Source organism: Protobothrops mucrosquamatus, unplaced genomic scaffold, assembly GCF_001527695.2.
Source record: "Protobothrops mucrosquamatus isolate PMUCROS unplaced genomic scaffold, P.Mucros_1.0 scaffold45, whole genome shotgun sequence".
NCBI lineage: Eukaryota > Metazoa > Chordata > Lepidosauria > Squamata > Viperidae > Protobothrops > Protobothrops mucrosquamatus.
Window position 1 is genome coordinate 6,162,049 of NW_015386427.1, and position 24,081 is coordinate 6,186,129.

The window sequence follows — 24,081 nt, forward strand, 5'->3', positions numbered from 1 at the left end:
GAAGCCCATTCAAGACAAAATATTTTGAAATCCTTTGCAGCAAAACTGATAGCTAACGATAGCAGAGTGATAGGATTAGAACCAGCAACCCCTGACCCATCCAACATAGGACATAGCCATCAGCCATAGGCCCAGGGAAGCAGAACATGACCTTTAGGACATAATAGGATTAACCCACCAGCATCAGAAAACCAAAAGGACACACTCAAAAGCTCAGGTCAAAGTTCATGTCACAGGAACAACTCCAAACACAAAAGCCTAAGAAGGTATAAAAACTCACCACTCCCAGCTCCATGTGGTCAGCCACCCCAGAAACATGCTGCTATCACTGAAGTTTCTGGCAACTCAATACACTAGAACCTTCTTTCCTAAAACAGTCTCCATTTTGTTTATTCTCGGCTTAGACTGGACCCTGATGAATATTTTTCTTTCAACATCACTTTGAAAAAAGCCTGCACTATAGCTAAATACAGCATATTTGAGATGGGCACCAGAGATAGATTAATTAAAAGCTACTAGGTTTCATCCCCAGACTCTGTCTGTTTATCAGATAATTAAGTAATCTATTTGAGAATGTATAGAAAAAGATAGGCAATAATTTAATGAGAAACAGGATTTAAAGCATAGATTAAACAATAATGAAATACAGATACAGAATACAGAATAACAGAGTTGGAAGGGACCTTAGAGGTCTTCTGCTCAAGCAGAAGCCCCTATATCAGTGATGGCGAACCTTTTAGAGACCGAGTGCCCAAAAACCACCCCTCCCCCAGCCTGCCCCCGCTCCGCCCGCCCACCCGCGCCCTGCTCCACCCTCACCCTGCCTGCTCTCAGGACCATCCACAGCCTGCCGCAGATCGCTCAGGCAGGCCTGCAGCGCCATGGTGGCCACGCCCTCCGCCCGTGCCCCGCAGTATAATCTGCTGCCCAGCTGCCATGTGTTTGGCTGCGCTGCTCTGCTCGGGCTGCACCCGGGGATGACTCTCGGGGGGGCTGCGGGGGGAGGTGGGGCTGGGGCAATGGCATGTGTGCCCACACAGAGGGCTCTGAGTGCCACCTCTGGCACTCGTGTCATAGGTTTGCCACCACTGCCCTATATCATTTCAGACAAATGGCTGCCCAATCTCATCTTAAAAATCTCCAGTGATGGAGCACCCACAAGCTCTGAAGGCAAGCCGTTCCACTGAGTAATTGTTCTAACTCTTCTTAATTCTAGGTTGGATCTCTCTTTAGTAATCTTCCATCCATTACTTCTTGTCCTCCTCTCAGGTACTTTGGAGAATAGGTTGACCCCTGTTCTCTGTGACAGCTCCTCAAATATTGGAAAACGGCTAACATGTCACCACTTGTCCTTCTCTTCCTTAGACTAGACATACCTCGTTCCTGCAACTGTTCATCATATGGTTTGGCCTCCAGTCCCCTAAACATCTTTGTTGCTCTTTGCACTCTTTCTAGAGTCCCCTATCTTTTTTGTATTGTAGCAACCCAAACTGGACACAATATTCCACATGTAGTCTTATGACTGCAGTATTAACCAGTACAAATACTTTGTGTGATCTTGATATTATCCCTCTGTTGATGCAGCCTAGGACTGCATTGGCTTTTTTGGCAGCTGCAGCATATTGCTGGCTCATACTTAGGTATTTTTGTTCCCTCTTGTTGATTGTCTCTTTTGCATTGTATGTAGATATTGTTTATATCTATATGCCAGTTGCTGCAGTAATTACATTGTACAGGTAGTCCTCAACTTATGACGTCAGTTGAGTCCTAAATTTCTGTTGCTAAGTGAGACATTTAAGTGAATTTTGCTTCATTTTACGACCTTTCTTGCCACAGTTTTTTAAGTAAATAACTGCAGTTATTAAGTTAGTAACATGTTTATTAAGTGAATCTGGCTTCTCCATTAGCTTTGCTTGTCAGAAGGTCACACAAAGTGATCACATGACCCCGGAACACTGCAGCCGTCATAAATATGAGTCCGTTTTTGAGTGTCCAAATTTTGATCATGTGACTACAAAGATGCTGCAACGTTCATAAGTGTGAAAAAGGCCATCAGTCTCTTTTTTCAGGGTCATTGTAGCTTTGAATGATCACTAAACAAACTGTTGTAAGTCAAGGACTACTTGTGTGTTATAGATGACTTCTGTTTTTTGGGGGGGGAGCTGCTGGGTCTTTTGGGTCTCCACATTTTGTATCTTGAGTCTATCTTCTAAAGCAGTGGTTCTCAACCTTTTTAATGCCGCAACCCCCAACCGGTCGTAAGTCGAGGACTAAACCAGTTGTAAGTCGAGGACTAAACTGGTCGTAAGTCGAGGACTACCCAACCGGTCGTAAGTCGAGGACTTTCCCTGCCCGGGAGCGCCGCACATGCGTGGTTCCGCCCCCTGCGCCGGCCGAGGCGTAGCTGGCAAGCGGCAGAGACGGAGCAGGCCGCCCACCAGCTGGCCCAGCCCAAGGGAGGTAAGGCACCCGCCGGAAAAGGGGAAAAAAATGGCGGACAAAAAAAATGGCGGACAGCCTTGCTTGGCGACCCCCGTGAAATGGGGTTGCGACTCATAGGTTGAGAACCGCTGTTCTAAAGTATTGACTATTCCTCCCAGTTTGGTGCCATTTGCAAGTCTGATGAGTTCCCCTTCTATCCCCTCATCTAGATCATTGATGCAGATGCTAAAGAGTACTGGGCCTAAGACGCAACCTTACGGTATCCCACTACATGCCTCCATTTAGATATAGTTCCATTGAGGACTACTTGTTGAGTGTGTTTGCTCAATCAATCACAAATCCGTCTGGTGGTGACATTGTCTATCACAAATCTTACCAAGAAGTAGGCCTTGGTCTACTTTGTCAAAAGCCTTACTGAAGTCTAAGTGTAATACTGTAAATGTATTACAGTATTCTCTGATCCACTAATTTAGTCATTTTATCAAAAAATGCTATAAGGTTTGTCTGGTGTGATCTGTTTTTGACAAACTCAATTGGTTTCTACTAATACAGGGGTGTCAAACTGCTGGCCCGCGGGCCGGATGCGTCATGCCAAAACTGCGCCCACCCCATTGCCGGCAATGGAAAAAAAGTTGTGATACGTAGCGACACGTCACATGATGTTGCGAATTTGACACCTCTGAACTAATACCTTTGCTTGTTTCTAGGTGTTGCTTGATTTGTTGCTTGATTATCTTTTCCAGGATCTTCTTAGTTATTGATGTGAGGCTGATTGTTCTGTAGTTTCCTGGATCCACATTTTTCTCCTTCTTGCAGATTGGAACCATGCTAGCTCTTTCCCAGTCCTCTGGTGGTTCCCCAGTGCTCCAGGATCTTTGAATGATATGGTTCAAATGCACACATTAAACTTTAAAGTAAGATAATACTGCAGGCTTTACAGTTATTTTTCACTTTATAAGAAGATCAGGAAGTCTTGAATGACAAATGAAATAAGTAAAAACTTATTTAAAGTAGTGAGAAACCTGCAATGCATGATCTGAAATTTAAAATTCAGTCCTTGAAGATAAAATGAAGAAAATATCAGCTAGTTGTACTGTTATGCAGAAAGAGGTAAATGATGTTTACTTTGGAATCATTTTGCTTTTGCATGGCATGAAAGAACTGAAAATTATTTTAAGCTGTACTTATTTATGAATTTTTTACTTATAGAGTGTGGCTGTTATGGAAATTTTTGTCTCACACACCAAAATAATTTGGCTCATTTTGATGACAGTTATGCATTTTGACTTGCTGTTCTGTCTTAGGTACAAATTGATTGTAACTAGGCCCTGAGGACAAGGCCTGTTTTCAAAAACCATGTGGGCCACTGAATAGTGTTCCTCTTCTTTTTGTAATGTCTTTAGATATAAATATCAAATAACAAAACCAAACCCTTTGAACTCAGTCAACTTTTATGTTTACTCCAAGTATACTGTATAATGAGGAAAACTGAAACTGTACCTATAGCAAAGAACAGGAGTCCAGAAAAATGGGTCTTTTATGTAGAGGTACTCCTTGACTTATGATGGCAATTGGGACCAGAATTTCTGTTGGTAGGTAATGTAGTTATGAAGTGCAACTGCATCATTTAGTGACAGCAATCCCTTCAGCTCTGGTTGCCTTTGTTAACAAATCCCATGGTAGAATAGATTAGAGCTGGAAAGGACCTTAGAGGTCTTCTAGTCCAGCCCTCTGCTCAAACAGGAGAATCTATACCATTTCAGACAAGTGGCTGTCTAGTCTCTTCTTAAAAATCTCCAGTGATGGAGTGCCCACGATTTTTGGAGGCAAGCTGTTCCACTGGTTAATTGTCCTCACTGTCAGGAAGTTTTTCCTTAATTCCAGGTTGCTTCTCTTCTTGGTCAGTTCCCAACCATTGTTTCTTGTCCTACCTTCTGGTGCTTTGGTGAATAGTTTGTGCCCTCTTCTTTGTGGCAGCCCCTCAAATACTGGAAAACTGTTATCATGTCACCCCTGTTTCTTCTTTTCTTTAGACTAGCCAAACCCAAGTCCTGCAGCTGTTCTTCATATGTTTTAGTCTCCAGGCCTTGGATCATTTTAGTTGCTCTTCTCTGAACTTTTTCCAAAGTCTCAACATCTTTTTTTGTTGTATGGTGACCAAAATTGGCTGCAGTATTCCAGGTGTGGTCTTACTAGGGCTTTATAAAGCAATACTAATACTTTGCGTGATCTTGATTCTATACCTCTGTTTATACAACCCAGGATTGTATTAGCTTTTTTGGTTGCTGCTGTACACTGCTGGCTCATAGTCAAGCGATCGTCCACTAGGACTCCAAGGTCCTTCTCACAGTTACTGTTTTTGAGCCAGGTCTCGCCCAATCTGTACTTGTACTTTTGATTTTTCCTGCCTAAAAGTGAAACTTTGCTTTTCTCCACATTAAAATTCATTTTGCTGGATAGGGTCATTAGGTGAGGCAACTTCCTACTGGCTTCCTATATCCAGGTCAATGGGGAAGCCAGCAGGAAATTGCAAGTCCCAGGTGCTTGCAAACAAAGTGTCTGCTGCCAGGTAGGGGAAGGCAGATGAGGGTGCACAGAACTGTGAGAGAGGTGCAGCAAAAGTTGGGGAAGGTACAGAAAGGTGCAAGCGAGGCATAGTAGGGTTAAGGGAGGATGCAAGAGGCCATGTGAGAGTTTTGGGGCTAGTCATAACCACCATTGGTTCAGTGCTGTCAAGGACTAATTGAATGTGGAAGCTGCAGATTGATATAAAACATATAATCATAGGACTGGAAGGGACCTTAGAAGTCTTCTAGTCCAACCCCCTGCTCAAGGCTGAACACTTTTATACCATCCTAGTTAATTTTTTGTCCAGTCTGTTTTTGAAAACCACTAGTGATGGAGCACCTAAAACTCTGGAGGCAAGCTATTCCATTGCTTAACGCAGACATGTCAAACACAAGGCCCGGGGGCTGGATGCGGCCCGCGAAGTCATTTCATGTGGCCTGCGAAGCCATCCTGGAAACAGTGAGGGAACGGCCCCCACTGCCTTGGTCCTGGCCCAGGCCAGCCAGGACCCAATGTACAATTTTGTGGTGGCCATCTGTGCTGAAACGTATTCAGTCTTAGCTCCACAAGGCCGTCTGGAAACAGCAAGGAACCAGCCCCTGCCATGTCGGCCCCACCCCCCTGGGTGCATACTGGGGAGGTATCACCCTTTGTGAAGAATGAAGAAATGTACCATTGCTTGGAAGTGGCCAGCAAATGGCCCTCACCTACTTCATATATCTGGCATGATTGGCTCCGGTGCGAAGGGTTTCGGCAGGCAGCGGGGCGCTCTTCTCATAGCGCCAAGAGGCTGAGCTGGGCGGTGCGAACCCAAAAAGAAGCACGACACCGCCCAACCCCCAGCTTCCCGGTTTCAGCAGGCAGCGGGGAGCTCTCCTCACAGTGCCAAGAGCTGAGCTGGGTGGCGCAAATGTGATGAGAAGTGCAATACTGTTTAGCCTCCAGCCTGCCCAGTTTCAGCAGGGAGCAAGGTGCAAAGCTGGTGAGCTTCGCACCTCCTAGCTCAACCTCTCGGTGCTGTGACGAAAGCGCCCCGCTGCCTGTCGAGACCGGAGAGGCTGGGGGTTGGGCGTTGTCGTGCTTGTTTTCGGATTCGCCCCACCCGGCTCAGCCTCTCGGCGCTGTGAGAGCGCCCCGCTGCCTGCCGAGACCGGGCAGGCTGGGGGCTGGGCGGCATCGTGCTTCTTTTCAAATTTGCGCCGCCTGGCTTAGCCTCTCGGCGCTGTGAGGAGATTGCCTCACTGCCTGCCGAAACTATGCTGGCTGGGGGCTGGGCGACATTGTGCAGGTAATGTTGACTCTCACGCTGTTCATGGCATCCCCTCCCCCGGAGCCCACCAAGCCAAATATATGAAGTAGGTGAGGGACATGTGTTGGCCACTTCCAGGCGATGGTGCATTTCTTCATTCCTCACAAAGGGTGACACCTCCCCAGCTGCGTTTCTTGCCTGTTTTTCTCCCTCCCTCATCTCAAATATTTTCCTACCACTCTGTACTTAGGAAGGAAGGAAGGAAAGAAGGAAAGAAGGAGAGGGAGGGTCTGAGGGAAGTCCTGCCTTAGTCCTGCCCTGCTGCCCTTTCACCATCCCCTTGCCCCCTCCTCCTGGCCTATCCTGGGGGTCTCCCATCCTATTGCTAAGGAAGCTTCGGATACAAAGCCGGATTTCCTCCCATGGAGAGGGAATGGGCCTCTCTCTAACTTTGCCCTTGTACCCATCATGAGCAACCTGGCTAAGGAGAGCAAGCATAGCAGCAGCAGCCTTGAGGAGGTAAGTGCAGCTGGGCACCCCCTTGGGGAAGTGGGGCTGGGCTTGGTGCCGCAGGTGCTCAAGGGCCAGGCTGGGTGTTTGACCTCTGCTGCCCAGGGCTCCGGGCAGCCCGCACCACCATCCAGCCCCCCCCCCGCATGGCCTGAGAGGAACAGTGAGGCTCCTCCAGTGGACCATACCTTGGCACTTGCCCTGGTCCCACCCCCTTCTGCCAGAGACCCTCAGATCTGTCCCACTCCTGCCCAGGCCCCCACAGGCACCCTTTACGCGAATGATGTAGAGCTGGCCACGCCCATCCAGCAGGCCACACCTCCATCCACGCCCACCCAGTAAGCTGCACCCACCCTGGCCACACCCACTTGGCCCCCCAAGGGCAACCGCAATGCTGATGCGGCCCTCAATGAAATTGAGTTTGACACCCTTTGCTTAACAGCTTAACAGAAAAAAAATCCTTTTAGGTTGGATCTCTCTTTATAAAGCTTCCACCCATTACTTCTAGTCCTGCCCTCAGGTGCTTTGATGAATAAGGCAAACCCCTCCTCCTTGTGACAGCCCCTCAGGTATTGGAAGACAGTCCCCTCTAATCCATCTCTTTGATAGGCTAGACATAGTTAGCTCCCTCAACTGTTCATCATATGGCTTAGCCTCCAAACCCTTTATCATCTTGCTCTTCTCTGCACACTTTGTAGGGTCTTAGCGTCTTTTTTTGTATGTAAAATGACTTAGAGGATTATTTCCAAGATATTAGTACCAAGCAGAAAAAAGTGTAGTGGTTTAACCTGCTTCTGGAAACCTAATAATATTGTTATCTTTGGGTGGGACCATTAATTAGTGTGAAAATGTTGAATTAGATATTTGATGATTGATTATCTTCTCCTCCTCAGGTATTATTGTAATGTATGTGACTGTGTAGTGAAAGATTCCATCAACTTCCTTGATCATATCAATGGCAAAAAACGTATGTATAACATGTTTTTCATTTACTAATTTGATATTATTGTTGTTATTATTGTTGTTGTTGTTGTTATTATTATTATTGATTTAATCTTCAATTCGATTCACAGTCTGGGGCCTGGTAAAAACTTAACAGTTCAAGTTCTAACCAAGGACCTAAGAGCTGTTAAGGTAGCGTCTGAGTATATAGGCAGTTCCGAGTAGAGTGGGTTTTTGCAAAATTGAGATATTCAGGTCTAATAAGTTCAAAATTTCCATGTATCTAGGGAGTCCTTTGGGTATTGCCCCAAGAGCTCTTATTACTATTGGTACAACCATTGATTTCTTTATTATTGTTGTTGTTGTTAATCTTCAATTTGATTCACAGTCTGGGACTGATAAAAACGTAACAGTTCAAATCCTAACCAAGAACCTAAGCGCTATTAAGGTAGCATCTGATTAATATTAATATTATTGATGGTCACACTGTCAGCCAGATGTTTAGACTGGATTTGACATTTTTATACACCCAGGATTTAGGGTAGATGTTGTTGGATGGTGTTAAAGGTATTGTAGCAAAATGTAAACTATTCCAAGTAAAGCTGCCTTTTGCAATTGACTGATTAGTCGGTGCTGATGATATTCAAGTGCTACTTCATATGTTTTGGAATTGCACCCAAGGTGACTATTACTATTGGTACTATATTTATTATTATAATTATAATAAAATAATAATAAAGTTGTCATTATTATTTAAACGTGTATGCAGCCCAGTTCTAAATGATTCAAAGCAGCTCACAACAATAAAAGAAATTATAGTGATTTCCAGCCTGGCTGTAGATCTTTGGCCTTAGTCAATAGATAGCCATCATTTTGTTTGATTGTAAAGTAGCCATGGATGCCAGTGTTTATTCTGTGGGACATAATAGACTTACTAATCTATCTCATACAAAACCAATCCATTGGTTCATCCTGCCCCATTATTGTTTTTCTTGATTCTCAGCGGTTATTAAAGATCTGAGAGACTCCAGTGACTTCTATATGCAATTCATGTATTCCTCTGTTAAGCTAATGGATCTTGGAGTATGGCCTGCAGACCACCAAATTCCAAGAGGTGATCCTCTACAGCTTCCTTATGTCCACCAGTCAAAGATTGATCACTGCCTAAGCCCCACCTCTCTGGCCATGTCAACAGTCTGCTGATGAGAAAGAGCCAGTCTCCATCTCAGCTTCCTCCTTATGAATGTCAGCTGGCAAGAACCCATTATTATCTTAATATCTCACAGAGCATGATGGATCAGTGGCTGAAAATGAATTAATAAAACATATAGTAGCATTGTTTAGAAAGCCACAGAGATTACCTGGGAGAAAGGTAATCTATACAGATTACAGAAAGGACTTCAATAACATGTACACAAACATGCTATATATATGGGAAACAAAGATAACATAAGCAATTTCAGATTGGTTCTGCCCCAATTTCCTGGAGTATAAGAGGGAAGGAAAAGAAAATGCTTTCAAGATTCTGTTACTATAGCCTATATCAATAAAGTAATTTTAGTCAAATTTAGGAAATTTGCTTTCTTGACTGGTTTATCTTAAAAGGCTGACATATCATAAATATTAAAATGTGAAAAAATTGATAAGTGAACAAATTTCAAGTGCAGTTACCATCTGAGTATATATGCTGTGTTGCGGTTTTTCACAAGCACCCTCCCAAAAGAAGGTGTGATTAGGAAATATAGTGATGGTTATCTAAAATTGGGATTGTATTTGCCCTTAGATCCTTAGTACTTTGAGAGTTCTGTTGCAGAATATTCTGAACTAGCAAATGTGTGTTAAATGTTATGATATGGCATACGTGAAATCATTCAAGTGAAAAATGAGTGTTTTTCTGGATTATTGGTACAAAATCTTAAAAGGACTTTAAAAATGGAGAAGATAGGAAGGCTTAAGTAAATGCAACAAAAATAATTATCTTTATGAACTCCCTTGCTCAGATGAAAATGTAAGGAGTGGTTTGTTTGTTTGCTTGATTGGATAGCATCCAAATTTTTGGAATGTTTATATAGTGTTCAACAATTGTAGAAGCTGAAGAGCAGTGCATTAAATAAACATTTGTTGCTGCTTTCTGTGTCAGATATAGTTCATGATGTAGGTTTTAACATATAGAATTCCTTGCAACTATTTAGTAAGCAAGCAGTTGATTTTACTCCTCCAATTTTGCCATTCTAGGGGTTTTTCCATATATCTAAGAAAACACATTTTTTACTCCAACAGATAGAAACGTATTCTATTCTGCTGCTTCCGTATTATTTAGTGGCCCAACAAAAAAAAGGCACAATAGTTTTAAGTTTTTAGTCTTGATTGATTGAAAAAGGAGCATCCTTTTTATTATATAATGTACAGGTGACCTTTTTCAATATTGAGGCATTTATTAACTACTTGAAATTTGAATGCTATGTTGATCATTTGTTTAACAATCATTTGAAATTATGACAGTACTTGAAAAAGTGACTCAGTCCTTGCACTTATAATTGTTGCAGCATCTTCAATGTCACATAATTGAAATTTGGGCACTAATTTACGACTGTTTCCACATTCTGGTGTCATGTGAACACCATTTTCAATCTTCCTAGGAGTCATCCAATGAGCAAAGCCAATGGGGGAAGCCAGATTCATTTAATAACCATGTGATCTGTTTAACAATTGTGGTAAAAAAAGGTTGAAAAACTGGTGCAATTCACTTAATGATTGCATCACTTAGCAATGGAAGTTCTACCCCCAGTTGTGGTTGTAAGCTGAGGACTACCTGTAGTCCTTTGCCAGTACATCCTGGAATCCTAAAATCCTACAATCTTTACAGGTAATACTTAAAGGGCTTGATATAAAATGTTCTCTTTTTCATCCATTCTTTCCCCTAAACCCACTTTCAGACTTTAATTTTAGGATGTCTGCACGTGAACATCAAATGGAAAAAGGCCATAGAGAGGCTTCCTCTGTATACTATATCTTTATCTACTATCCATCACTCCCCAAGTTCCTCCTGTAAGATGATGCTGTGGAGAGAACAGGCCTCTGTCTATCATGAGCCATTCCACACAAATTGCTTGAGAGGAAAACTCCATGAGTTGTGGAGAATGATCTCTGGTTTTTTTCTGTAGTAATAGTCTCTGACCAATATATCATGGCCTACGTGAGCTCATCTGCTCTTGCACCAGAACTTCCCATTCAATTTCTTTTCCAGCTCCCTCCCCATACACTACACAACAGATCTTCAGTGAAAGTTTTTCTGACCCATCCCGCAGGTATTGGGAGCGGTGAGTGAGAAGAACCTTGTTTGAGCCCCTGGATTGTTTCCTCTGCTCACCAATTGCTCAATCTCCCATGAGAAAGAACAAGAGAGAAGGACAGATCAAGAATCTGCTTCGGTTACCTATCTGCTGCTCACCATTAGGTCAATTGACATAATTTAGTGATTTTTGTCGTCATATTTTTCATTGTAATTTCATTTGACTCCTTTAAGATGGAATATTAATAAACATAGTACATTTCCAAGTAATGCTGTTTTCTTTTTTCACATTCTTATGTGCCTGACTTTACCACTGGTTTTTGCCTTAATAAATCTTAAATGTCAGGATGTTTTGCTTTTGAATTATTCAATACTGTGCCATTTATAAACTCATTCTGCTGTTTAATAATTGCACATTTACTTGCAATAAATGTAGAGAATTGTGAATGGTAAAGATGGAAAGCCCCCATAAGTAAAGAGAAAGCAAACACAATATTATATCCATATGTTTATGTTAGCTAGATCAGTACAATTACTGATTAAAAGCTGATTTTTTGGTAGAAATTTAATCCAACTTTCCTGTCAATACAGAAGCCACAGCACAAGCAAAAGAGAAAGAACCCTGATTGCATTTCATACTATGGAGAACATAGAAATATATTAGCTGACAGAAATAGATGAGATGTAATAATAGCCCTGCTGGCTTAGGCCAAGAATCAACATGTGTATCACACATTCACCCATCTGATTCTTTCAGAAACTTCACAATCATGGCTGAGAGGGCAATAGTTCTTTTCACTGCTCTTCCTGAGTAGTTGGTATTTAAGCCATCCTGCCCATAGTTTCAAAACTAGCAAGCTGCCTCAAGACCATTGATAACTTGTCCCTCCATAGACATTTGTCTGGTCCCCTTTTAAAACCATTTAAATAGCTAACCATCATATTTATTATCAGCAAATTCTAAACCTGAACTATACGTTGTGTAAAAAAATATTTCTTTTTATTGATCTTGAGCCTCTCTGTATTTAATTTTAATAGAAGACTGCCATTATAAAAGGGAGAGAACAGTATCTTATGTCTTCACTTTCCACTCGTATATGGTTCTATATATCCTTGCCCTATTTCCTCTTGTTCCCTCTTCCCAAAGAACTAAAAAAAATCCAAAAGTTATAGTCTTTACCTCAGCCTCCTACAAGGGGCAAGATTGGAATTCTCATACATCATTTCCAAGAAACTCTTTGGGTTTACACATATTGGCCCTGCATTCCTGCCTCGGTGTAATGAATTGGTAGCTACTGGTACTGTCTTACAGGGGAATGCTTTACCTGATACCCTAACCCAGTGGTTCTCAACCTTTTTAATGCCGCGACCCCAACCGGTCGTAAGTCGAGTACTAAACCGGTCGTAAGTCGAGGACTAAACCGGTCGTAAGTCGAGGACTACCCAACCGGTCGTAAGTCGAGGACTTTCCCTGCCCGGGAGCGCCGCGCATGTGTGGTTCCACCCCCTGCGCCGGCCGAGGCATAGCTGGCAAGCGGCAGAGACAGAGCAGGCCGACCACCAGCTGGCCCAGCCCAAGCGAGGTAAGGCACCCGCCAGAAAAGGGGAAAAAAATGGTGGACAAAAAAATGGCGGACAGACAGCCTTGCTTGGCGACCCCCGTGAAATGGTTGATCGACCCCAAATGGGGTCCCGACCCACAGGTTGAGAACCACTGCCCTAACCTCTGTGTAAAATAGACAGGGACCCCACATGTGCCTTAGTATGCCTTATGGGCAAATAAAATAAAAACAGAGTTGTGAAATTTGTAGCATCAGTTTTTGACCTGTTGCATGAAATACATGACTAGAAAATCAGGTCCCCCTCCATTCAGAGAAAGATCACTTTCACAAGAGATAGATAAAATTATGCATAAAATTATAATGGATAAGATGATATAAGATAACCTTTATTGTCACTTTTTTCTGTGAACACATGGCCACACATTAAAAATGAAATTCTGATACTTCCTCTCAAAAGAAAATAAATATACACTGTGTGCACAATTATTAGGCAAGTGAGTATTTTGACCATATCATCATTGTCATGCATATTTTCCACCTCAAAGCTGTATAAACTTGAATGCTTAGTGGATATAAGCATATCAGGTGATGTGTATTTGAGTAATGAGGGAGGGTGTAGCCTAAGGAGATCAACACCCTATATCAAGGTGTGCATAATTATTAGGCAGCTTCTTTTCCTCAGGCAAAATGGGCCAAAAAAGAGATTTAACTGATTCTGAAAAGTCAACATTGTGAAAGAATCAGAGGGATGCAGCACTCTTGAAATTGCTAAGATATTGGGGTGTGATCACAGAACTATCAAAAATTTGGTTGCAAATAGTCAACAGGGTCGCAAGAAACGTGTTGAGAAAAAAAGATGTACATTAACTGCCAAAGATTTGAGAACAATCAAACATGAAGCTACCAGGAATCCATTATCCTCCAGTGCTGTCATATTCCAGAACTGCAACCTATCTGGAGTGCCCAGAATACAAGGTGTTTGGTGCTCAGAAACATGGCCAAAATAAGGAAGGCTGAGCACCACTGAACACCACTGAACAAGATACGTAAGTTGAAATGGCAAGACTGGGCCAAGAAATATCTGAAGACAGATTTTTCAAAGATTTTATAGACTGATGAGATGAGAGTGACTCTTGACAGACATATGGATGGGCCCATGGCTGGATCAGTAATGGGCACAGAGCTCCACTTCGACAGACCCCAGCAAGGTGGAGGTGGGGTACTAGTATGGGCTGATATTATTAAAGATGAGCTAGTTGGACCTTTTCGTATTGAAGATGGACTCAAAATCAACTCCCAAACCTACTGCCAGTTTTTAGAAGACACTTTCTTCAAGCCAGTGGTACAGGAAAAAGTCTGCATCTTCAAGACCATGATTTTTATGCAGGACAATGCTCCATCGCATGCATCGTGGCTAGCCAGTAAAGGCCTTAAAGATGAAAGAATAATGACATGGCCCCCTTCCTCACCTGACCTAAACCCTATTGAGAACTTGTGGGCCCTTCTTAAATGGAGATTTATGGTGAAGGAAAACAATACACCTCTCTGAACAGTGTCTGGGAGGCTTTTAACAGATGCAAATAAATGAGTGAGATGGGTAAATTCTCATTTTTCATTTAGTTGCATAATAATTCTGCACACTAATAGTTGCCCAATAATTGTGCACACATAGATATTCTCCTAAGAAAGCCAAAACTTCACTTTTACTTACTTAAATATTCAGGTTTGAGGTTTATTAACATTTTGGATTGACTGAGAGCACTGTAGTTGTTCAGTAATAAAATTAATCCTCCAAAATATAACTTGCCTAATAATTGTGCACACAGCGTATACCCATACACAGACATGCACACACATAAACATATGATACACACATACATATATTAATCATAAATATAAATAAATGAAGTATAAATAAATAAAACATGATAAATCCCTGTCCCATTGGTGTCAGAGCACCGTTTAAGGCACTTCCAGGTTGAAAAAAATAGCTGGCAATATCATCATTGCCTGTGGGACATACGTGGGACTCCTTTCATGTCCCCATCATGGAGCTGGAACGAACGACAGCAGCTCACTTCACTATGCAGTAACAATTGGGTCTCGAAGGTGGGCTTGTTAAACTCCAACCCAGCGTCCTAACCACATAAGCCAACATGCTCCTAACATGATAAATAATAAGTGCAAAATAACTAGAATATAAAAATCCCTTTATAATTTTAAGTAGTCACATGTAAAATATCGGGCAAAAAGGTAAAATATAGGGCTGTTCAAAACAGGTGTTCAAATGAAAAAGAATATGGCTCTGCATAGATAACAAGATGATATTGATATACAGTACTTCTAATTTAAATTCTATTTTAAAAGTTTCCAAGTTGCACAAATGTTTACAATACTGGGTTTGTATAGGGAAAATAAGTATCAGAGATGATAAATTGCTAGAATCCTTAAGGATTTTAATTGGCACATACATATCAAATTAAATTAAAGGTCTAATCACAGATTCCTAGCTAACTATATCTTTGAAAGCAAACAGCTTTTATTATTTATCCTGAATTTTCTAGAACTTAAATTGATTCCAATCTTTAATCACAGCAGCAAGTTTCTTAGCCCTGATATATTGCTTCTCTTTTTCCTGCTTCCTGGAGGAAAAATACCTACAATTTCTGCTTGCCTGTGCTGCCTCATTCCCCTCATACACACGCATGCACAGCGAGAGTTCTAAAGGTGTTTATTTTATCCTCCCCCAAACAGGTCCACAGAAAATATCCACGTTGCGCAAGTTTGGATTCCAAGCTCAGCATGACAAGGGTCATTGGGTAAATTGAGTCCAAGCGGAACACACAAAGTCCAGGGAAACAATCCACAAGTCAAACAGGTCAGGATACATAGTAGGAGCACAGAAGGCAAAGAACTGGGCACATTACTCCAGCAACCCTCAAATCCTCAGGGCAGGATTAAGTAGGTGATGCAGGTGCAGCCCTTCATGAGAGTTGCCTCCTCATGAGTAGTCTAGCTCAGGGCTTTTCAATCAGTGGTACATGTACCACCTGTGGTACTTTGGCACATGGCAGGTGGTATGCGACCGTCCTAGAGAAGTGTAGCAGGGTAGGGGAATGAGCCGAAGCAACCTAAGCCTGAGGAAGAGGCAACTGCAGCTGCAGGACTATCGGGGCTCAGGAGAAGCCCCAGGAGCCGGCAGGGCTCCACCTGATTGGCTCCAGCTGATTGACACTTCTGGAAGCAGCACAGAGCTGGAGGTGAACTGAAGAAAAAGGGGGCGGGAGGAGAGGAGAGGATATAAAAGGAGGTGATTTTGGTGGGAAAGGCGGGGGAAGACAATAGGGAAAGAAAAGGAGACAGAGAAGAAGCTGTGGAAGGAGAGCTCAGCAGGTAGGGAGGAAACAGGGACAGGGAAGCAGCAGCAGCTGTTGCTGGAAGAAAAGGTTCCCTGGTATGTTTTCTTCAGCCAAGAGAATGCAATCAGCACTGATGAAATGAAAAGCCGGGAGACAAGCATGTCGGAAAGGAGGTGGGTTTAGTTTAGTTCTGGATCAGCTGGCAGCTTGATTGGGTTACCATAAGGATTTTTGTGCAGTTTTTACAGCATTTTGTAATTCAAAGGCTCTTTTGTGTGCTTTGGTTATTGGAATATTTTAGTCTGTTTCCCAAAGGCTAGCAATGAGTCCAAAGTGTTGACTCCCGTAGGTTTAATCCTTTTAAACAAATGTAATTAGTTTTACCCCCTTATCTTGAGTCTGTCTATGGCTTTTAGAAAGTTTTCTTTGAAGATAAAAAAGGTTAAGGCTTTTCGCAATTGCAGGAGCCTTTCAGTCTCAGGTTGCAACATTGTGGCATGTGACACACCTGAGGCAGCTTAAAGAAAAAAAATGGAGTTTATGTGTTTCTTTATTCTGGGAGGCTTTTGTGAACCTTTCTTGCTTTGCACTTGATTCCTGTGTCTTTAAGGCTGAGGAATTCTGGGAGTTGAAGTCTGCAAGTCTTAAAAGTGCCAAGTTTGAAGACCCCTGAGCTAGCTGATAGTGGAGCATATTAATAAACATGGATAAATTCATCATACATTTGTCAGTGCGAAGGGAAAGTGATTCAGCAAAGGAACAGCCACTGAAGAAATTAAAACTGGTACTTTTTTCCTTTTTTTCTACAGTTTGTAATATTTTATTAGATTATAGAATAAAATACAAAAATACAAAACCAAATAGTAGGACACTGGGGAGGAAAAAGGGGGGGAAAGTGAGAGGGAGAAGGGGAAAAGAACATACTTCCTCTGTTCCAGTAGAAGGAAGCATTAACATTGCACCTCAACTTTTTACTTTTACATAATATTATAAACTAGCCATTTCTATAACAACAAATGAATCTAATCAACTCACTGCAGCTCGCCTCACTCAGCCTCAGCCTATTGCTCGTCCGATCAACCCAGGTGAGGCTGCTCCATCAGGCTAGCACTCTCCAAGCCCCGATCTGGGCCATCACATGGCTCTTCACTTTCCTCTCAAACTCATCTTCCTCCACCAAACTCACATCCGGAGAGGGGTCTGATGGCAGATCCATGACACTACCCTCTCATAAACAAAAATCTTTCTCATTTGGAGAGAAAATTGTGAGGGAATCTCCTTGTTAAAGTCCATCATTCTGGAAAATCCTGCTGGTTGTGGAGGAATGTATACAGAATTCCTTATCTGGGAAACAGCTATCAGTCTTATGGATATCAGGTGATATTTATTTATTTATTTATTTTATTATTTAAATTTATATACCGCCCTATCTCCCTTACGGGACTCAGGGCGGTGAACAGGCAATAATAAAAATCACAGTAAATATTACATAAAAGCCTGCTCTAAAATATAAAACCCCTAACAAAACCCAATCAAAACTACGCCAGGCCAGCCGCATGGAACAGATGAGTTTTCAGGGCTCGGCGGAAGAGGCGCAGGNGACTGGTCGAAGGGAGATATTTGGTAGGAGGCGGTCTTGCAAATACCTAGGTCCATTGCCATGGAGTGCTTTAAAAGTTGTTACTAACACCTTGAAGCGCACCCGGAAGGCCACCGGCAGCCAGTGCAGCTCGCGCAGGAGAGGTGTTACATGGGAGCATCTAGAGGCCCCCAAAATCCCCCGCGCAGCCGCATTCTGAATTAGCTGGAGCCTCCAGGTGCACCTCAAGGGGAGCCCCATGTAGAGAGCATTGCAGTAGTCCAGGCAGGAAACAACGAGGGCTTGAGTGACCGTGCATAGGGCATCCCGATCCAGAAAGGGGCGCAACTGGCATATCAGGCGAGCCTGATAAAAAGCCCCCCTGGCCACGGCTGTCACATGATATCACATCATTCCCTCATTACAATATTTTGATCGGGTTTCTTTGCTGTTGAAATACATTTTCAGAGTTGATTGGAGCTGTACACAGTATGCTGAGTACAATTTTACTACAGATTTATATAATGACCTCACCAAATATGCAGATTTTGCTACAATTCCCTTTTTAATTATTCCATGTTAGACTTTGTCTTTTTTACTCTGGATGATAACTTCATTGAGCTATCTACCATGACTCTGAACTCCATCAGTCATTGCTAACACAGAGATCATTTATTCTTTTGCAAAATGGGGGGAAGTAAGGTTTTCTTATGTGTATTGTGAAGTTTGGTAACTTGGCCATTTGAGGTGTATTCACCTAGCTGGGGGATAGTATGTTAGAGCTTTTTCAGTCTGTTTGATTTACAGTCCTAAACAATTATTGGCAGAATTAGCCACTTAGGGATTATCTCTGGCTCTGCAAATTCTCACAAATCTTTAGTGAAGAATGTTGTCAAACGCTTTTTAAAAGTGCAAATAAATATACAGATAATCCTTAGGTCATTTGTTCAGCAACCATTCAAAATTACAATGGTACCAAACAAGGGGGAGTTATTATGAGTTCTTCGAGTTCTAGCCATTGCTGTGTCCCTCTGCAATTCTTCTGCAGTTCCTCTGCAGATCACAATTTGTAACATTGCCTTCTGGCTTCCCTCAAACAAAGTCAATGGGGAAGCCAGCAGGAATTTGGAAGTTCCAATCTTAATGATCTGCATAGTCTTTTTTTAACAATTGCAAATGGGACTACTGGAATTGCTATTGCTAAGCGATATGGTCATGTGACATCATGCTTATGGTCATGGAGTTATGGTCCAGTTGCCGTTGTAACTCAAGGGCTACATGTATAGTGTCTATTAGATTATCTGTATCTATATGCTTGTTAACATCCTCAAAAAGTCTAAAAGATTAAGACTTAATCATATTGAAATCACATTGTCTCTTACTCAGTAAGATTGAGTTTACATTTAAATTGAACATCTATTACTGCAGTTTTGAATATTTTTCAAGCGCTAGAGAGAGACTTATCCGTTTCAGTTTTGTTTTGAAGTCCTTTCTTCATTTTGCCCGTAAACATCTCTTTGATAGCCCTTCGACTCTTTTGGATCCTTTTTTTGCATTGATAAACTTAATGGGCAAAATGGTTGTCTTAAATCTTGCAGATGCTTAAGACATCTGTTTCATTGCCTAAAATCTCTAAAACTTTTAAAATGCAGTGTTTGACGTTCTTGTGTAGGTTGGTGCAGATCTTGAGCTAGTGGAAGTTGCACATGCCTAATTTGAGTGTTCCCGTATTTCCTGAAAATAAGACCGGGTCTTATATTAGTTTTTGTTCCAAAAGACGCATTAGGGCTTATTTTCCAGTTAAGGCTTATCTTTGGGGAAATATGGTATTAAATGCATCTATCTGGCTGACAATCTTAACTGGGGCTTATTTTTGGGGTAGGGCTTATATTACCGGCATTATGAAAAATCATGCTAGGGCTTATTTTCCAGTTGGGTCTTATTTTGGGGGAAACGGTATGTTGAATAATTGTTCTAATAACTAAATACAGTTTGGTTCAATATAGTTTTATGTTACCGATGTGATTCTGAGCATTGTTTAGGATTAAGCCTAATATTTACAGAAGACTCCTTCACTACCTCTTGGAAGGCACAAACATTTAGCATATCCAGATATTTGGTCTTCCTATCAGATAACATTCATTTGTCCATTTATAGTATTCATTATATGAGTGCAGTTTGAGTCACAGTATCTTTTTAATGTCATTTTCCTTCTGAAACAACTTGAGCTTCTTAATTCCCACTGGAAGGAATATATCATGCAACATAGAGATTCTGTGGAAGAATGTGCTTCACTTCTAGTTTACAGATTGCTTCTTTGAGACATGGAGCCACTCTATGCAATAATTGCTGCCCTTTGTATGACTTATATCTCAACAAAAATGTATCCAATTGCTTCTCTCCATTTCACCTGATTTCTGTAATACTTGCCATATAACTGTGTTCTCTTCTAGCATTAAACACATCTCATTTTGACTCAGAGACTTCTGGGATTTGCATACAAGTGCTTATACACAATATTTTCATTTAATTTTTCCCCATATGGCCTTTTTGATCAACTACACTAATTTTCTAGATGTGCAGTCTCCCCCCCCCCTTAAAAATTATAATAATTTATACGCTCATCCTCTGGAGTGGTTTCTTCCTGTACCAAATGCTCCTTACATTCTGTCAGCTTCCCCCCCCAGAATTAGTTTGAAAGCTGCTTTGCCACATTTTTTGATAATATGTGCCAGCAATCTGGCACCTTCTTGGTTTATGTGGGCTATCCCCCATTTGCAGAGACCTAACTTGTTCCCAAAGGTGTTCTAATGTTTCACAAATCCAAACCTTCCTCCCAGCATCTTCTCATCCAGGCACTAAGGCTGTTCAGGTTCTGCCTGTTTAATGGGGCTGGCATGTGAAACTGATAGCATTTTGAAGGAATCTGCTTTGATAGTCTTGGGTTTTAGCATTCTATTCCATAAATTTGGTTTCCAGGACTGAATGATTATTTTTTGCTTTCATTAATGCCACTGTGTAACATGGCCACATACTCTTCTACAGCACTATCTGGCAGACTACAATACATGGTGTGTTATACCCACAAGCTTTAATTCTGTCAGGCAAATACCATGCGACTGAATGCCTAGCGCTTAACCACCCATCTGTAGTGGAAGTTATAAGTACAGCAAACAAATGTAGGTTCATCCCTTGTCTTTTATGCAGCATATCAGTACCACTTACATATAAAAGTAAGTGTTCTAAAATACATCTTTTAATAAACCCCCATTCCATCCCCACAAGCCCAGGAGTATCAATCTAACTTGGTATACAGACTTGGATAAATGGTTGGGATGAGGATGGACCCTTGCATTATTCTAGGAGGGTGAATAAAAGCACCTATTTGTGCGCCTATTTGTGCAAAAATATTGCTCAGCTACAAGAAAACAATACATTCTGCATGTGTTGCCTTTTAAAATATTGATAAGGTTTTTAGGAAATTCTGAAAAAAAATTAATTGGTACCTGCTTTTTCTAGATCAGAGGAACCTTGGTATGTCCATGAGAGTAGAGCGTTCTACTCTGGATCAGGTGAAGAAACGTTTTGAGGTGAACAAGAAAAAAATGGAGGAGAAACAGAAGGATTATGACTTTGAAGAGAGGATGAAGGAGCTCAGAGAAGAGGTGAAGTATTACTCAGAAATTAAACAGGACATGATTGTAATGGAATACATATTAAGCTGATCGGTGTTCTTCTATTATGATTATCTTGCTGAAGAGTCATTTTTACAATTGCCTTTTAAAAAAATGCCCAGCAATAATGGTGATTGTCATTCTAGATGGAATTAGATCTTTGTGTCAAATTCAGCATATTTACTATTTTGATATTGGCTCAAAAGTTGCTTGTCTTGATAATGATCAGGAAAGTTATTTTTGTTCCTTGATTTCTCCAGTGAAATAATGGGCTGAATATAGCATTCAATATTTCTCTTACTGTATTTAATTGGCTTTGCAGGACAATCTGGTGAAATTGTATATGAAGACTTCTAGTGATTAGAAAGGCTGTATATTTTGGTCATTTTCTTCTCTTTTTAAAAACCTAGATGTAAAAAAATTAGAATTATATATAATATAGAAATATTATAGAGGCAGGTATGCTGTCTGTTCTGTTCAATAAAACAAAATAGATTTTTAAACATTTCTTATACCTAAAACTGAAGTTGGAAGATCTGAGGAAGATTTCCAGAAGTCATGGGATAATCTTTAATACCACTCACAGGTACTAGCACTTCCTAGAAACAAAAGAAACCATTTGTTCTTTATTGCATGCATATATGCATATTTAACGCAGGTTGCAAAATTAAGATAGTTTTGCAAATTATTTTTACTATTTAGCATAGAAGCTCAATGAGGAAGGGAGGGAGGGAAGGAAGAAAGGAAACAGGGAAACAGAAAGAAAGAAAGAAAGAAAGAAAGAAAGAAAGAAAGAAAGAAAGAAAGAAAGAAAGAAAGAAAGAAAGAGAAAGACAGTTCTTGCAAAGCATCTTTTTTTAACAAGGGGCAATTTGGGATATTTTTATGCTACCTTCATCCATTTGAAAGTGACCTACATGATGACCCCTTGCCATGTTTCCTTGCAACATCTCTTCTCCTGCCCCCCATAATGTTAATTAGAATACAAAAGAGTGACTGGCCCAGTATCTGAATAGGAACTTGAACCTGTTCTTCTGGCTCTTGAACCCTTGCTGTAAGAATGCAAAGTGGGGTTTTTGGCAGGCCATGGATTGATCATCTTTATAAAATGGGAATTGCAGAATTTGCCTTTGAAATTTTGGTAACAAAAAACAATATAGCAATCATGTACATGAATATATGATTTTATTCAAGTCACCCTAATAATAACTCCAAGCCATGTTTTGGATCTCTTGGTTGTGTGGGTAGTTAATATAAAAAAGACCGCTTTTGCAGCTTTTATAACTGCTGAGAAACCGTCAACCAAAGTCCCACTTCAACATCTCCCAACACAAGCATGGCTGTTTTCCAAGTCTTGCAATCACACAGAACAACAAAATATTTTGATTAGAGCTGTAGAAGTCCTTTGATGCCAGAGCCATTCAAAACACAGCTTATGTTCTGCTGAGCAGCTGTCATCAGGCTGTTCCAAGAGCTATCAGCTGCTGACATTGCCTTCTGGCATCATTCAGTACCACATTTGTAACAGGGCATTAATACAGAATCCATGTGATTGTTTTCAAACAAAGCTGTATTTCTATCACTATTAATTTTGGATGAAGTCTTCAGTATTGGTTTAAAAGCAGATGCTGACAGCAAATGGTGTTCTCTCATATAACCAGCATCTTCTCTTGGCACTTTGGTTTGTGCATCTTGGGTTCCTTTTCTTTCATTGTTGCTTTGGGATGAGCCATTTCTCTTCCACTCATTTTTTTCTTCTTCTTCAGACCAGAAAGCATGTTGTCTCAGTTGCCCAATTTCTGAGGTTTGTCTTTCTTTTCAAAGATTTTGATTGTGCAAGCAACAAGCATGGATAAAAAGAGTTATTTCCTGTGTTGCAGGAGGAAAAGGCCAAAGCCTACAAAAAGGAAAAACAGAGGGAGAAGAAAAGGAGGGCAGAGGAAGACTTGACATTTGAAGAGGATGATGAAATGGCTGCTGTAATGGGTTTCTCTGGTTTTGGCTCAACTAAGAAAAGCCACTGATAAGAAACTCTATTTTGGATGGCTACTGTTTCTGCCCTGATGATGCTTCAAAATCCTAGAAAGACTTTGCAAAGAACTTGTATCTAAATAACCTGATACAAGTTGGGAAACAATTCCACACTTCCCGTGTGGGGCTGGTTCTGCCCTACAATAATGAAAACTTCCCTGGTTGAGAAGATAGCACCACATTTGCCTGTGTGTTGGTAACTCTAAATCTCAAATAAAAATACTATCAAATAATATCTCCCCTCCCTTGATCCCCTGACAATATTTAAGGATACATCTTTTTTCAAGATCAGCTTGAAATGCGCACACACACTTTCACACAGAATTCTGTGAATATTATAGAGTAATTTTTAAGCACTAAATTTCTCTTGGCCTTGTCTGCAGCTGCAGTTTTCTGGTGCGAGTTCTGCTTGCTTTTTACTTTGTATTGTGTGCATGAGAGATATGCTACTGGGTATGCTTTTTTCTTTTAATAAACTCATCAAAATCTAGTGCAATGGGGTTTTTAAAATTTTTATAAAGTGTTTATATACAGGGTGGGGAGGGGATTGATAGATTCATCTACGCTATAATTTTTCAGAACTCAACAACAGATTATTATCTGTATATTGAGCACGTTATTGTCTGCAGCATTAGCTTGCTGAAATGTTTTTTTAAAAAATATTTTCAGTTGGTAACTTAAAAGGATCAAGGTTCTATTTCAGGAGTGTCAAACTGCTGGCCCGCGGGCCAGATGCGTCATGGCGAAACCGCGCCCACCCCATTGCCGGCAATGGAAAAAAGTCGCAATACATCGCAACACGTGACGTTGCGAGTTTGACACCCCTGTTCTATTTGATCTCCTTTCATTGATATAGGTAGTAAATTAATGGAT

At 41.2% G+C, this 24,081-nt stretch overlaps 1 protein-coding gene across 1 annotated transcript in view; it reads left to right on the forward strand.

Moving 5' to 3' along the window:
- The window catches only part of ZMAT2 (zinc finger matrin-type 2), a 64,364-nt gene extending 40,912 nt beyond the window's left edge, over positions 1-23,452 (forward strand). The window contains exons 4-6 of the mRNA XM_015811603.1: positions 7,663-7,736; positions 21,023-21,168; positions 23,058-23,452. Of these exons, the coding sequence (XP_015667089.1) occupies positions 7,663-7,736; positions 21,023-21,168; positions 23,058-23,201 (364 nt within the window). The 3' untranslated portion in view covers positions 23,202-23,452. The remainder of the gene's footprint in view (positions 1-7,662; positions 7,737-21,022; positions 21,169-23,057) is intronic.
- Positions 23,453-24,081: the final 629 nt, after the last annotated feature.